We start from the raw sequence: 16,122 nt of genomic DNA on the forward strand, positions 1-16,122 counted from the left end.
CTTCTACATTTCATTGGTAACACCAGCCACTACGGAGGCAACTGAGCAATATTTTCAGTTAGAAGGAAAATAATTTTGAATCTGTAATTTTCTTCCCAACAAATTAACATTTGAGTGAAAGAACAAAATATATTTTTGACCATACAGTGCCTAAGAAACTATTACCCACAAACCTCTGACTGAAATATTAAAAGATAATTTCTCCTCTTGGTTTTTTCTTTTTTTTTTTTTTGGCAGAAGTGGCATATAAGAAGCAGTACACGAAGAAAACAGTAAAACTTGTCACAAAATTGTGCTTGTTAACTTTTTTTTTGAGGAAGAGGGAAAATATTGCCTCAGGTTCTTTGAACAGAATACTCTTTAAGCCTGATGCAATCAATGTGATAGACACTAAATACACAAAAACACATTTAAAGTTATGTGGAACTATGTTGACCTTGATTCTGAACTCAGAATGGCAGGCAGGAAGGACATCGTGAAGGAGAAACAGGAAGTAAAAGCACCTTCAGATTTGTATCTGATATGTAGATGTTGATTAACTTTACAGTTTGATAGAAAAAGAAGCTTAAGGATATATCTGTTAACACTTGTAACAGTGAAAGAATAGAAATACAGCATAGAAATAATACATAAAATATCTGTCCTTTTGTGACTGGCTTGTTTCCCTTAGCAAGTGTTTTCAGTGTTCATCTGTGTTGTAGCCTGTGTTCAAATTTCATTCCTTTTTAGGCTGAATAATATTCTGTTGTATGTCTGTACCACATTTTGTTTATCTGCTCATCTGATGATGAGCATTTGAGTTGTCTTTACCTCGTGCCTAACTTCTGAATAATCCTGCTATGGTTATTGCTATGCAAGTTTATTTTTTTTTCTTCCAGTTTTTTTGGATATGTATACTGGGTTACATGGTTATTCTTTGTTTAACTTTTTTGAGGAACCAGCATACTGTTTTCCACAGTGGCTGCACCCTTTTAATTCCTACTGGCTCAGGAGATCTAATTTCTCCCTGTTTTTACCCATTCTTACTGTTTTCCAGCCTTTATTCTTACTGAACAACCACTTATTCTCATATCTCACTTTGGGTTGTAAAAGTGAATTAATTGATCTCAGTTCAGTTCAGTCACTAAGTTGTGTCCAACTCTTTGCAACACCATGGACTGCAGCACTCCAGGCCTCCCTGTCCATCACCAACTCCTGGAGCTTACTCAAACTCATGTCCATTGAGTCGGTGATGCCAGCCTGCCATCTCATCCTCTGTCGTCCCCTTCTCCTTCCACCTTCAACCTTTCCCAGCTTCAGGGTCTTTTCCGAGTCAGTTCTTCACACCAGCTGGCCAAAGTATTGGAGTTTCAGCTTCAGCATCAGTCCTTCCAGTGAATATTCCGGACTGATTTCCTTTAGGATGGACTGGTTGGATCTCCTTGCAGTCCAAGGGACTCTCAAGAGTCTTCTCCAACACCACAGTTCAAAAGCATCAATTCTTCAGCTCTCAGCTTTCTTTATAATCCAACTGTCCCACCCATACATGACTACAAAACCCTTTAAGTAAAATATCACCATATCAGTTATTGTATGAATTATAGTTTGGAGTCTTGAGTTCTAAAGAAGACCCCATGGTTTTAGTTCCTTATCCACTGCATATGTGATGTATACATAAGTTCAGTATAAGTAAAAGATTTAAGAAATTACTCATTACACAACTTAGATTGTTATTACAGTAATCTACTGTTGCATTGAATGATTGATACATAGTATGTATGTGTATACAACATACGTATATACACACACATATATATAATGCATCTGTTTTCTTTTTTAAGGTACAAGAATTATTTATCCATGACTACGGAGAGATTTTTAATGTCCAGTTACCTAGTAAAGAAGAACGGACACAGTTTTTTGAAGATTTAATTCTGAAGCAAGCTGCTAAGCCTCCTATATCCAAAAAGAAAGCAGGTTAGTTTCTGTATCAAAGTTAATATATAATAATTTTGAGAAAGTGGAAATGAAACATCAGTTAATGGCATTGCCATCTTCTAATAGTCACTCAGTTGTGTCTGACTCTGTGACCCCATGGACTGTGGCCTGCTAGGCTCCTTTGTCCATGGAATTCTCTAGACAAGAATTCTGGAGTGGGTAGACATTCCCTTCTACAGGGGATCTTTCTGACTCAGGAATCATGTACCAAGAGAGATCTTCAACTTAGCCATCAAAAGCCTGAATAAAGTTAGGCTGAAAAAAACACAGAGGATGATTGCAGAGAAGAAAGCATTTAAATGAGAAATTAGTATTAAAGATACTTTAAACAAGATCACATGTATTTTGAAATTAAATGTCTACCTTTAAATGATGGGTGTATCTAAGAAGCCATAACAAGGAAAATTACAAAATATTTGTAATAGAATAAAGACAAAAAGAATTTAGCAGAATTTGTTGCATGCAGCTGAAGCTGCTCAATGCAGGTAAATACAATGTGGAGTCTTAAAATAAGATATGAAAACAAATAATGGACACTAGCATGAAATTTTTTGAAATTTGAACAAAATCTGTACTTTTGTTAGTAATACTGTATCATGTGTTAATTTCCTGTTGTTTTTTTTTTTACAACATATTATTTCTTTATATTCTCAGAATTGGATTAGAAGTTTCAAGCCTCATTCAATTTTTTTTTTTTTTTAATCACTGGGGCTAAGTCGCTTGAGTCGTGTCCAACTCTGTGCAACCCCGTAGACGGCAGCCCACCAGGCTTCCCCGTCCCTGGGATTCTCCAGGCAAGAATACTTGAGTGGGTTGCCATTTCCTTCTCCAATGCATGAAAGTGAAAAGTGAAAGTGAAGTCGCTCAGTCGTGTCCGACTCTAGCGATCCCATGGACTGCAGCCTACCAGGCTCCTCCGTCCATGGGATTTTCTAGGCAAGAGTACTGGAGTGGGGTGCCATTGCCTTCTCCGCCATTGCCGCCTTCTTCTTCTTTCTTTTTCTTCTTCTTCTTCTTTTTAAATCACTAAGATAATGAATTTTCTTTAGCAGTAATACTAGGTACTAAACTGCATGGAACTGTATCAAAGTTTTGAGTGAATATAAATTAGAAATCTGGCATTCTGTTCATACTAAGTCAAACAAGTGGAATCAAAATGTCATAAAGTTTTTTATCTAGGCAAAAATTCATAAATTCTCTAAAATACATACTATATATAGGTATACAGAAGCTTTTCTACTACATTTGATAAAGGCTTGAGAAAGAATAACAACAACAAAGAGAGATGGAGAAATTGGAGAACATAACTAAATGAAATGGGAACACTGAATATGAAATAGAAGAAGTGAAACTAGATAAAAATAAAACATCATCGTATAGTCCAGTTGTTTTTAAACGTGGCTGCTCATTAGAAACACATCTAGAGCTTCAGAGAAGAATGGCAATAACTGGGCATTTGTATTTTTAAAAAATTCTAAGATAATTCTGTTATGCATCTGAATTTTAAAAAGTAGTTACAAGTTTTTCTATTAAAATAGTCATTTTAGTGATACAGAATTCTATTATTTTCTGTTGACCAATCATGATACAATAGTATTAAGGGAATAATAGAACATAACCATAATAGTAAAAGATGTTTATCAGTTTTCACAGTCAAGAGCCAGATAAAAAATAAAAGATAATTGCAGTTGCAAACCATAAAGGAAACATGATTAACCTAACACTTTAAAATAATTGCGTACAATTTAGGGATTAAGTAGAGTGATGTGGTAAGTGGCAGTGCATATATGCACATGTTCTGATCTGCCCAGCCAGTCTGTGTCTTTTGGTTGGTGCATTTAATCCATTTACACTTAAGATAATTATCAATATGTGTGATCCTATTACCATTTTCTTAATTTGGGGTTTATTTTGTGTAGGTCTTTTCCTACTCTTGTGTTTCCTGCCTAGAAAAGTTCCTTTAGTATTTGTTGTAAAGCTGGTTTGGTGGTACTGAGTTCTCTTAACTTTTGCATGTCTGGAAAGCATTTGATTTCTCCATCAAATCTGAATGAGAGTCTTGTTGTGTAGAGTATCCTTGGTTGTAGGTTCTTCCCTTTCATCAGTTTAAATATATCGTGCCATTCCCTTCTGGCTCATAGAATTTCTGTTGAGAAATCAGCTGATAACCTATAGGAGTTCCCTTGTATGTTATTTGTCATTTTTCCCTTGTTGCTTTTAATATTTTATCTTTATCTTTAATTTTCATCATTTTGATTACTGTGTGTCTTGATGTGTTCCTCCTTGGGTTTATCCTACCTGGGACTCTCTGTGCTTCCTGGACTTAGTTGACTATTTCCTTTCCCATGTTAGAGAATTTTTCAGCTGTTATTTCTTCAGATATTTTCTTGGGTCCTTTCTCTCTCTCTCTCTTCTCCTAGGACCTGTATAATGTGAGTGTTGGTGTGTTTAATGCTGTCCCAGAGGTCTCTAAGGCTGCCTTCATTTCTTTTCATTCTTTTTTCTATTCTGTTCTGTGGCAGTGATTTCCATCGTCTGTCCTCCAGGTCTTAGCCATTCTTTTGCCTCAGTTATTCTGCTTTTGATTCCTTCTGTAGCAGTAGGAATTGTTCTTCTGTTCTTTAGTTCTTCTAGGTCTTTGTTGCATCTTCTCAAACTTTGCCTCCATTCTTTTTCCGAGCTCCTGGATCATCATCACTATATTTATTTTGAATTCTTTTTCTGGAAGGTTGCCAATCTCCACTTTATTTGGATGTTTTTCTGAGGTCTTATCTTGTCCCTTCATCTGGGACAAAACTCTGCTTTTTCATCCTGGTTAACTTTCTGTAGTGTGGTTTTGGTTCCAGCCACTGTGCGATTGTGGTTCTTGCTTCTTCTGTCTGCCCTCTGGCGGAGGAGACTAAGAGGCTTGTATAAGATTCCTGATGGGAGGGAGTGGTGGTAGGGAAAACTGAGTCTTGCTCAGTAAAACTAATCCAATTATCCACTGATGAGTGGGGTTGTGCTCCCTCCTTGTTAGTTGTTTGACCTGAGGTGACCTAGCCCTGGGGTCTGTGGGCTCTCTGGTAGGGTTAATGGTGACCTCCAGTAGGACTTAGGCCAAGGGGCCCCTTCCAGGACTGCTACTGCCAGGGACCCCAAGCCATGGCCCACCATACCTCCACAGGAGACACTTAACACTAGCAGGTAGGTCTGGTTCAATCTCCTGTGGCATTACTGCTCCTTTCCCCTGGATCGTGGCATGCACAAGATTTTGTTCGTGCCCTCCAAGAGTGGAGTCTGTTTTCCTCAGTCCTGTGGGGAAATCCCCCTGGCCTTCAAAGTCAGATTCCCTTGGGATCCCCCATCCTTTTGCTGGATCCTCAGGTTGGAAGGCCTGACATGAGGCTTAGAACCTTCACAACAGTAGGAGAACTTCTTTGGTATTATTGTTCTCCAGATTGTGGGTTGCCCACCTGGAAGGTACGGGCTTTGATTTTATCGTGTTTGTGCCCCCTCCTACCATCTTGTTTCAGCATCTTTGTGTCTGGACGTGTGGTATCTTTTTTTGGCGGTTCCAGCGTTCTCCTGTCAGTGGTTGTTCAACAGGTAGTTGTGACTTTGGTGCTCTTGCAGGAGGAGATGAGAGTACGTCCTTCTACGCCGCCTTCTTGAGGATGACATTTTTCCTAATTAGGATATTCTTGTCCTGAAAATAGGCATTTTCAAGATTTTAATAGCCTCTTAAATGATTTTTAAATGATAATGACTCAGCAATTCACATTCCCAGTTACAAACTGCCAATTACTGCTGGAAGAGATGTAGAGGTTGAGATTATTGTAGCACTTTAGTATTCCAAATCCCCTGGTTCCTGACAGATAGAAGGAGGATAATTCCTGAAAGCTTGTCTGCTTGGTGTACTAAATTTTGTCACCCTTGATCTGGTGGGAGAGCAGTAACTAACTTCCATTCACGTAAAGTTTTGCAGGCCCTGGAGGTACTCCCTGTGGCACCACCACCTGAGCCAAGACCACTGACAGCAGAAGAACTGAAACGACTAGAAGAACAAGAGGAAGATACATTTAGAGAACTGAGGATTTTTTTAAGAAATGTTACACATAGGCTTGCTATTGACAAGCGATTCAGAATATTTACTAAACCTGTTGACCCTGATGAGGTATTAATTTAGTCTTTGGATCAGAATGCTTCAGACTTAGAGAATATTTGAACAGTTTTATGTGTGTCCCTCTGTACACTCTGAACTTGCTTTCTTATTTGGAAGCACATAGAGGCTTCAGGAGTTAATGTAAGGCATTTTCCTTTCCTGCAGAGCATAGACAGTTAACTTTGCCCAACTCAAATGTTCTAGAAGTAACTTGAGAATGTCTCAATGCTACATGACATTCCTGTGACCTTCACAGTAAAGAATGTGGTCCTAAGTTGGCATTGAAGGGTGGGTGGCATTTGGATGAGCAAAGAGGCTTAAGGTGTTACTGGAGATACAGGTGCCCAAGAATGAGAATGAATACAAAACAAAAGCCACCTTAAATACAGAGTTTCATATTAATATATTTTCATTATCTCTTACGTATATATTTTCTCCTGTTTTGCCTGGCAGAAAAACTTGACTCAAATTTTTCAGTGTTCAGAATTAGTTTGTGATTTGGTCATTTGTTTGAATTTTAGGTTCCTGATTATGTCACTGTAATAAAGCAACCAATGGACCTTTCATCTGTAATCAGTAAAATTGATCTCCACAAGTATCTAACTGTGAAAGACTATTTGAGTGATATTGATCTGATCTGTAGTAATGCTTTAGAATACAATCCAGATAGAGATCCTGGAGGTGAGCATTTGGTGGGTTTTGTTTTGTTTTTTTAACCTCAAGGAGTGGAACGAGGGCTGCTAACACTTAGTGAAGGGTGATTTTATACTTGGTGCTATATTAGAAGCATTTTACACTCACAGTGCCATTCAGTCCTAATGAAACACAAAACTGCATAACAATTTAGCTTGTTCTTATTTGTCAATGTTCTTTCTCAAAGTAGGAAAATAAAAAGTCTGTAATAAGTTTGAAAGGATTTTTTAAATTAAGACCATTACAATTTTTATTAACAACAAAGTAATATAATACTGGGTAACAGACTAAGTCCCCCATTTCCTTTCTCCAAAGGTAAGTGTAAGTAAGTGTTAGTTGCTCAGTCATGCCCAACTCTTTGCGACCCCATGGACTGCAGCCCCCTAGGCTCCTGTGTCTATGAGATGTTCCCGGCAATGGTACTGGAGTGGGTTGTCATTTTCTCCTCCAGGAGATCTTCCCAACCCAGGGATCGAACCCGGGTCTCCTGCACTGCAGGCAGATTCTTTACCAACTGAGCTACAAGGAAAGCCCATCTCCAAAGGTGGATGCTGTTAAGTTTAGGGCTATCTTTCCAGACCTTTTCTGTGCATAGAATGTATCCACAATCTACCGCACCTACACAGGCTATTAAATAAAATGTATAAAGTAAGAGATTTTTAGGTGATAGATTTGTTTATATGTATAATGACATATTCAAATATCTATATAAACTTACTGATTTCCAAAAAAATACTCTTTTAAGTTCTTTTTCTTAGCTTCTTGCTTTGTGAATGCCCTATCCTTAACTGTGTTGCTTGATAATTTTTTTTAATAGTTCTATTTCCTGCGTTGAGTCTCTTACATTGGTATTCTGTTTTTAAATTTGTCATGCTTAAAAATTAGATTGATTTCCACCACTGAGACTTTACCCAACGATGTAAAAGCCCACTATTCTTCCCTCACCAGTCTTGTACCCCACCTTCCCTAGGCTCTGTCCCACAGGTCAGAGTTCTGGAGGTAGCAGTGGGCAACAGGCTGCCAAGTTGGGAAAACCCCTTAATTGTAGAAAGAAGGAAGCTTCTCCTGGAGGAAGTAGGCTTCTTCTGTTTCCTTGCAGTCATGCTGCTGCTGCTTCCTGTTCTGACCATTCTGACAAATGTAAAATTATTTCAGGGCAGTGGTGTTCACACTTGAGTTAGCACCAACATCTCCTTCAGGACATGCTAAGGTGCAGTTGTCTGGGCCCCACCTCCGCAGGTTTTGATTCTTTAGATTCAGGACTGGAGAATGTGCATCCTGACAAATTCCCACATGGTGCCAAGGCTACTGCACTGAATGAACTTGGCCCAGGCTTTCTTCAGGTCATGTTAGAAGTCCCCGGCAGCATCCCTTCTGCTGTAACAGCCCTTCCTGTCTACTGTAAACTGAATGTTATGTGAATGCTGCAGCATCCTCCTGCCCTGCGAGGGGGACTGATCCAGCTGTTCAAGCAAATTTACATTCACTTATGATCTGCCTTTCTTTACCTTGAGACATATTCCAGTTCATGGCACTTAGACTCAGTTTAGGATTTTTTTGCAGTGCTTCCTAGGTAGTGTTGCTGTTTCATTGTCTTTGTTTAATTCCTCAGTCAGTGTCGTAACATCCTCTATATCTCTTCCAAAATTGTTTTACATCCCTGGTTCACTCATGAACCTGATAGCCTTCCTTGCTGTTTTTGTGTCATTGTATTGTTATTTAGTTTTGCTGTTGACTGATTCTTAAATTTTCCTTGGTGTTTCTAAGGGATTTAGCTAGGAATCAAATGTCCAGAACATTAGATGAGCATCAAAACCAGAAATAACACAGTTCCAGTAACTTACTATTCATGGTGGAATTAAAAAACAAATTGTAACAGCTATAATCTTAGCCCAACATGTAAAATTAATTTTTGTTGAATTATTAGAAGGAAACCATTTTAAAATTCTTTATTTATTCCATAGATCGTCTTATTAGGCATAGAGCCTGTGCTTTAAGAGATACTGCCTATGCAATAATTAAAGAAGAACTTGATGAAGACTTTGAGCGGCTTTGTGAAGAAATTCAGGAATCTAGAAAGAAGAGAGGTAGGAAAATGATTTGACATCAGAAAGAGATGCTTTAAATGTATTGAGTACTCATAATTCTCCATGTAATTTTTATATCTGAAAATTTTATTTGATATTCCGCATGTCTATTTATAAGGTTGTAGCTCTTCCAAATATGCCCCATCTTACTACCATGTAATGCCAAAGCAAAATTCCACTCCTGCTGGTGATAAAAAATCAGATCCAGAGCAAAGTGAAAAGCCAAACAGGCCCAGTACTCCTATGGCTTGCAGCACTCCTGGTAAGTGCATTTGGGTGATTTTTACTTAGGAAACTCTAGCCTTTACTCTCTTCTGATGCTGTTTACTTTTCTTCCTCAGTTTCCTTTGTCTATATTGATGCCACTCGTTACATTGATTTCATTTCTATTAAGGCAACTTTGCATTCTTTAAATAAATCCATGCTTGCCGTGAGGTACCATTTGCAATCCCAATTCACCTTTCAGTTTACAGTCTAATTGTGGGTTGACTTGATTTGAAACTGATTTTTGCTTCCTATAATCCTAATCTATTTCCTGTTCCCTCTTTATTCTTAGGGTATAACTCCACAGAGTACCCACCCAAATTCTGTGGGTTTTCCAAGGCCTCTTCCTTGGCAGGCTCCTAATTCCAGTTTTTGCTTTTAAAGTTCTGTGAATATCAGACTGTCCTCAGCTTCTTAGCCTCTCAGCTATTCATCTGTTTTCCAAGATTTGGGTGCCATAATTCCTCAGTGCTTTTAAACGGAATGTTCATAAAAACTATTCATACTAGCCCAACTAATGCTGATCAACAGTAGAATGGAAAAATATGGATTATTATACAGAAGTGAGAATTATTAAACTTCACGTAAATACAACACTATGGATAACTTTCCCAAATATGAGATTGCAGAGTGGTTATACTGTGTCTAGGCAGAATTTTTAATCTCTGTGTACCATAGTTTCTTCATCTGTAAAATGATGTTGAGGAATGGTAGCACACCTGATCGGGTTAAAGTGGAATTTCAATGAGTCAGCACATATGAAGGCCTTAGAAGAGTTCCTACTTCATGGTAAGCACTTGATAAGTGTAGGCTGTTTTTAGTCTTGCCCTTTCTTCAGTTCATTCCTCATACTACTGCCAAAATTGCCTTTGCAATATGTGCATTAAAAAATTCACACCATTGTTGGAGTTTCCTGAAATGGAAGGGAGGTTCAAGAGGGTGGGGATATATGTATACCTATAGCTGATTTCATGTTTGACAGAAAACAACAAAATTCTGTAAAGCAATTATCCTTCAGTTAAAAAATAAGTTAATTAAACAAAAAAATTCATGTCTTTCCCCTCCTTAAAATTATTGAACTTTTTAAAAAATTATTCAGGATGAAATCCAAATTCCTTAGAATAACAGGTCATTGCCCGCTTTCTGCCTTCTTACAGTACTACTTTTGTTCATCTATTCCAGCCATACCATACTGTGGTGATATCTCAGATTTTCCTCTTAATATCTCAGGAGGTATTTTTTCTTCCACTTAACTTAGACTTTAAAAAGTTGTTGAATGTTCCCTTATTCTTTTTCTTAAATTCTTTGAAGCTCAGTTGAAGAGAAAAGTCCGCAAAAAATCAAAGTGGTACTTGGGCACCATAACAAAACGAAGGAAGATCTCACAGGCAAAAGATGACAGCCAAAATGTCACAGGTGACAAAATTGAGAGTGATACAGAGGAAAATCAAGATACAAGTGTAGACCACAATGAGACCGGAAACACAGGGGAGTCTTCAATGGAAGAAAATGCCTCTGAAAGCAAAATAGAATTAGAAAATAACAATTCAAGTCCTTGCATTGAGAATGAACCTGAAGAATCTGGAAAGACTACAGCATGTACAGAACTGAGGAAAGATAAGATTGCTTGTAATGGAGATGCTTCTAGCTCTCGAATAATAGACATTTTCGATGAAAATGAAACAAAAGGTAAGTCTCAGTGAAGCAACTTACTAATTTTAAAAGATGTTTCATTCAGGGTTCTTTAACAGTTAATTGCATCTCAGTTTACTCTTTTTCCATGTTTTTCAGAGTACAAGAGTTAATTAAGGAAGATGGCATTATTTTATTTAATAAGATTAAATTATTAGTATTAAATAGTAATAAGATATCATTATTTTAGTAAATAACAGTAAATGACTGTGGTTAAAAGCACACTACAGTGGGACTTCCTGGTGGTCCAGTGGCTGAAACTGTGTTCCCAGTGCTGGCAACCCCGGTTTGATCTCAGGACAGGAACTGATCCCACATGCCACAACTAAGACCTGGCGCAGCCAAATAAGTAAACTCTTTTCAAAAAGCACTGTATAGCATCACGCAGACCTGGATTTGAGCCTCGAGCCCCACTGCTTAGTAGCTTGTGACCTTGGTTAAGATTCTTGCCCCATCAGCCTCAGCTTTCTCATTTGCAAGACTGGGGGTAGATAGTGCTGGGTAATAAGATATTCTGAGGATTGAATAAAGTAATCCAGATAAAGCATGTGGCAAAGTGCTTGGCTATACAATTTTTAAAACCTGGCAGGATACCCTGTCATTTTTAAGCAGGATAAGCAGTTTCCTGTGATTTCTTGCTGAGTGATGTGAAACAACTGTTACTCACCCCCATCATTCCTCTATCCCTATTGTAGGTCCCAGATCATTTATACTGTACTTATTCTGACGGTCCTGCTCCCAAAGATTTTCATTTAGAATTGTCTTCTGTCTGCATCTTCTTGAACCTTTGGCATTAGATTTGTTTGGTTTTTGGAAAAGCCAAACATTTAGTCTTACAAAGCAAAAAGAAGGGTAACGAGGTCAAAAATTTGTTTTGGTCAAAAACAAGTATTGGCTAAGTTAATGAGACTGGTTTCCTTCAGTGGCCTATATGGTTAATCTTTTTCGAGGACTAGAAATGAGTTCTAGTGTGTTTGAGTAATCTTAGAATGGTTTAGGATATATCCTTTTGAATGTGGATATTTAAAATGTTAATCCTCTGACTGTAAAATTTTGTATGTTCTATTTAAGTTCAACGTTTATTTTTGTTTTATCATTATCTTTTCTAAAAGAACACTATTTAGTGAGACCAGGCATCTATTTACACTTGTCAGGAGATTTGGGTTGTTGTCCTGGCCCTTAGAATGGTTAGGTATATTGACCTTAGAAAAACCTCTTCACTTTTCTTTGGCCTTGTTTTTTCGCCTCTTAGTTAAGTAGATTGTTATAAATCAGGGATAGGCAAACTTTATCTGAAGGGCCAGATAGTCACAACTACTCAATCCTGCTGGAAAAGCCATATTGACACCCTTAATGTAAAGTGGGTGTGGTTGTGTTCTAATAAAACTTGAATTATGGCAGTAGACCAGATTTAGCTTCTGTGTAGTAGTCTGTACTGAAGTTCCTTCCAGCTCTTAAATATCATTATTTTTTTTTTTTTTAACGTGCTACACAGCATGCGGGAATCTTAGTTCAATCCCAATGACCAGGGATTGAACCTGTGCCCCCTGCAAGGGAAGCTCAGAGTCCTAAGCATTGGCTTGCATATATGCATGCTCAGTCTTTGTGACCCTATGGACTGTAGCCTGCCAGGCTCCTCTGACTATAGGATTCTCCAGGCAAGAATACTGGAATAAGTTGAATTTCCTTCTCCACCTAACCACTGGACTGCCAGGCAATTCCCTGTCCTTAATTTTTGAGTGTGTAAATGGTAGCATCTTAATCTTACAGCAGAGTCAATAAATGAGAACAGGGATTTGTGTTTAAGTAAATATGTCCTGCTGCTTAATCAGCCTAATGTTTATTTTAGGCATTATAAAATGTCTGTGAAACAGACAAATAATAATTATTTTTTCATTCTAGAAATGTGTGTTCTGCGAATGACTCGAGCTAGACGTTCCCAAGTAGAGCAACAGCAGCTCATCAGTGTTGAAAAGGCTTTGGCAATTCTTTCTCAGCCCACACCCTCACTTGTTGTGGACCATGAGCGACTGAAAGTATGTAAATTAAAGGCACAGTGCTTTCATTGTATGAATTAGAAACATAACTCGCCAAAAGCGGGATTATAATAGTACATTATTGCAATTTGGCTTGCAATAAATATATTTTATAGAAGGATAAACTTGGTATAGTTTGATGTTACCAATGAAACTCTGTAACTTTCATTAAGGCAGTGATTGAAGATGACTAGTGTATTAACGTTACTGTTTTGACATATTAATACTTGTCTATACCACTTATCCCATACATTGTTTGTATGACCATACTTATGACCATTTTAGTTGGTTTTTACTTAACCATGGTTGCATGTTTTTGTTGACTACAAGGCAATGGAGTATCATGATAGGACAAGACTTGAGGAATCACAGAAATTCAGTAGGTCCATTTCAGTCATGAGAAAAAACCCTCATCAGATGAAAAACCTTTTTTGAAGAAAAGAACCCTGAAGTGGTGCAGTAGATCATCATTTATGTCCTGTCTCTTTTTGTTTCACATAACAATTAATTCTAGCATATATTAATCATAGTGACATAAAATATTCTACAAAAATGCCTTTTCTCTTGGTAGTCTAGTTTGAGATTATTTTTTAACTTGTCTGAAGAGATTGATGGCTATAATAGAAATTGGCAACCTCTTCAGCTGTAGTTTTTAGGATGAGAGGCCAGAGTCATAGAATGTTGATAAAGGTAGCTTGCAGTTGAATGTCAAAACCACTGTTAGAGACTGCAGTGTCTTATCATATGACTTGATCTGCCCTTTCTGTGGCTTATATGCTAAAAATGTCCCCAAATCTTCAAAACTAAAATGTCTCTGGGAATTTCTCTCACATATGTAAACACTTATGTTTTCTTTTAGAATCTTTTGAAGATTGTTGTTAAAAAAAGTCGAGAATACAATATTTTTCAGTTGGAAAATTTATATGCTGTAATCAGCCAATGTATTTATCAGCATCGCAGGGACTATGACAAAACAGCACTCATTCAGGTAAACTCATCTGTATGAGAAATTAACTGATTATAAAAATTTCTAAATACCATTTTTTAATGTGTGGGATTATGAACTATTTCTAGGTACAACCATGTTTTGTACTTTTTAAAATCTAGCACCTAAATTAGCTTGTGTTTGTTTAATAAGCAGTGGAACATTGAAGTATCTATAAACTATGAAAAATCTTTTTTGTGTGTATATGAACGAAGACATATAGCTCATTTTTAAGACAGACTTAAGATAGGCCTATTTGTCTTTATTTAATCTGTTTTATAGTGGATGTGTGTGCTTAGTCACTGTTGTGTCCAACTCTTGGTGACCCCATGGACTGTAGCCTGCCAGGCTTCTCGTCCATGAGATTCTCCAGGCAAGAGTACTGGAGTGAGTTGCCATGCCCTCCTCCAGGGCATCTTCCCAACCCAGGGATCGAACCCAGGTCTCCTGCATTGCAAGGCGGATTCTTTACCATCTGAGCTACCAGGGAAGCCCTTATAGTAGATATTCGAGTCCTAATGTTTAAAAATAGATATTGACTAATACCTATATAGGATTTCATATATATATACACACACACACATAACTCGCTACCTACTATATACCTACTAGTATGTAATATATATAATATTTAGTATATGTAATAAAGTATACTGTGGTATCTATATAGTATAAATATATGTAACTGTATAACCTATAAACTCTTAATATCTGTAAGTACACCAGTGCCTTGGTTAATAACTATATGAATTTAATGTAAGATGAAAGCATCTCAGACTTTAATTCAAAAGGGATTTAAATAATGAAGTCCCATCAGTGTTAACAGTCTATGTGATAGTCATAAATACTGAACAAAATTTGTTTCTCTCTCAGTTATATACATGGATAATGATGTCCTTAAGGTTGTTCGCTGCAAAAGAAAACCAGCAATGGAGTAATGTTCTTTAGTGTTTTCTGCATTGAAACTTACTGTTTTTCCCTCCTATCCTTTATCTAGAAAATGGAACAAGAAGTAGAAAACTTCATTTGCTCCAGATCATGATGTCATGGTACCAAGTATTTTTTATATTCAGTTCCTATTTAATTCACCTTTGTCGTGTTGACATAACTGATGCAAGATGAAATCCTGAATCTCTAAAGAAAAAATAGTAATTAAAAATATTTAAACTTTTCTGGTATTTATATACATGTGTAAGATAAATTACAGAGATAACTGATAAATATTTGATTGAACAAGTCATTGTAGTAATACTATTACTATTGTTATCGGTAAAGTGTGGCCAACTCCTAATAAAGGTTATTTTGATAATTAATGTTTATGACACTTAGGAGCAATTAGTGACACTGATAGTTTTTGTTTTAAGCACTTTTAATTTTATCCTTCCTAAAAATAGTTTATTGTGTCAGACTAGAAACTACTTAACCATTGTGTCTTTGCCATCGTTTCTGCCTTTAGCATTCTCTGCAAATTCACTTAAAAGCTCGTGCTTGAGTCATGATTTGCAGAAGGTCCCCTGAACAACTTCTAGGTGAACCTCAGTTCTGTACTTGAATATCAAAATTAATGCTTTTTAGATAAACATTTTTTATCATTTAATTTGGATTAATAAAAAATTTTAAATTTTTTTATTTTACTTTTATGATTATACATACAACAAATGTATTAACAACTACTTTGTTAAATATCTTTTTAACAATGCAAAGTTTTTATATATGAAAGCTATTTATATCCTTCTTAGGCTGTATTCTATAGATACTTTTTGTATACAATTATATAAATGTAAATATTATGAATTTTGTATTAATGATACCAAAAATGCATTTCTTAAAGCAATAAAAGCATTCACCACCATGCATTTCCCCCTTCCCCCATTTTATTTCTTTTTCTTTGAGACATTCTAGTATTACTTTACAAAACGTCTTTTGAAGGGAATAGGGGATAATGATCTCGTGAGAGATTCTGGATTCCAATACAGTTTCTGAGTTAAACTGCTTTTTGTTGTTGTTTTATCTGGATATTTTATTTAAAGGCTTCTAAAACTCAATAATTCAGATACCTTAATTAGTAGATACTGTCTTATGTAATGCATAATGGAATGCTGCTGCTACTGCTACTGCTAAGTTGCTTTAGTCGTGTCTGACTCTGTGCAGCCCTATAGACGGCAGCCCAGCAGGCTCCGCCGTCCCTGGGATTCTCCAGGCAAGAACACTGGAATGGGTTGCCATTTCCTTCTCCAATGCATG

At 36.9% G+C, this 16,122-nt stretch overlaps 1 protein-coding gene across 1 annotated transcript in view; it reads left to right on the plus strand.

The window, feature by feature from the left end:
- The window catches only part of ATAD2 (ATPase family, AAA domain containing 2), a gene marked incomplete at its 5' end in the record, with an annotated part of 54,019 nt that extends 37,936 nt beyond the window's left edge, over nt 1-16,083 (plus strand). Inside the window, 9 exons of the mRNA XM_010839006.1 lie at nt 1,821-1,956; nt 5,937-6,133; nt 6,643-6,802; nt 8,779-8,901; nt 9,020-9,163; nt 10,477-10,854; nt 12,760-12,893; nt 13,753-13,881; nt 14,876-16,083. Coding sequence (XP_010837308.1) covers nt 1,821-1,956; nt 5,937-6,133; nt 6,643-6,802; nt 8,779-8,901; nt 9,020-9,163; nt 10,477-10,854; nt 12,760-12,893; nt 13,753-13,881; nt 14,876-14,920 — 1,446 coding nt within the window. The remainder of the gene's footprint in view (nt 1-1,820; nt 1,957-5,936; nt 6,134-6,642; nt 6,803-8,778; nt 8,902-9,019; nt 9,164-10,476; nt 10,855-12,759; nt 12,894-13,752; nt 13,882-14,875) is intronic.
- Nucleotides 16,084-16,122: the final 39 nt, after the last annotated feature.

The sequence above is a fragment of the Bison bison genome, unplaced genomic scaffold (genome assembly GCF_000754665.1).
Source record: "Bison bison bison isolate TAMUID 2011002044 unplaced genomic scaffold, Bison_UMD1.0 scf7180017864108, whole genome shotgun sequence".
In the NCBI taxonomy this organism is placed as follows: domain Eukaryota; kingdom Metazoa; phylum Chordata; class Mammalia; order Artiodactyla; family Bovidae; genus Bison; species Bison bison.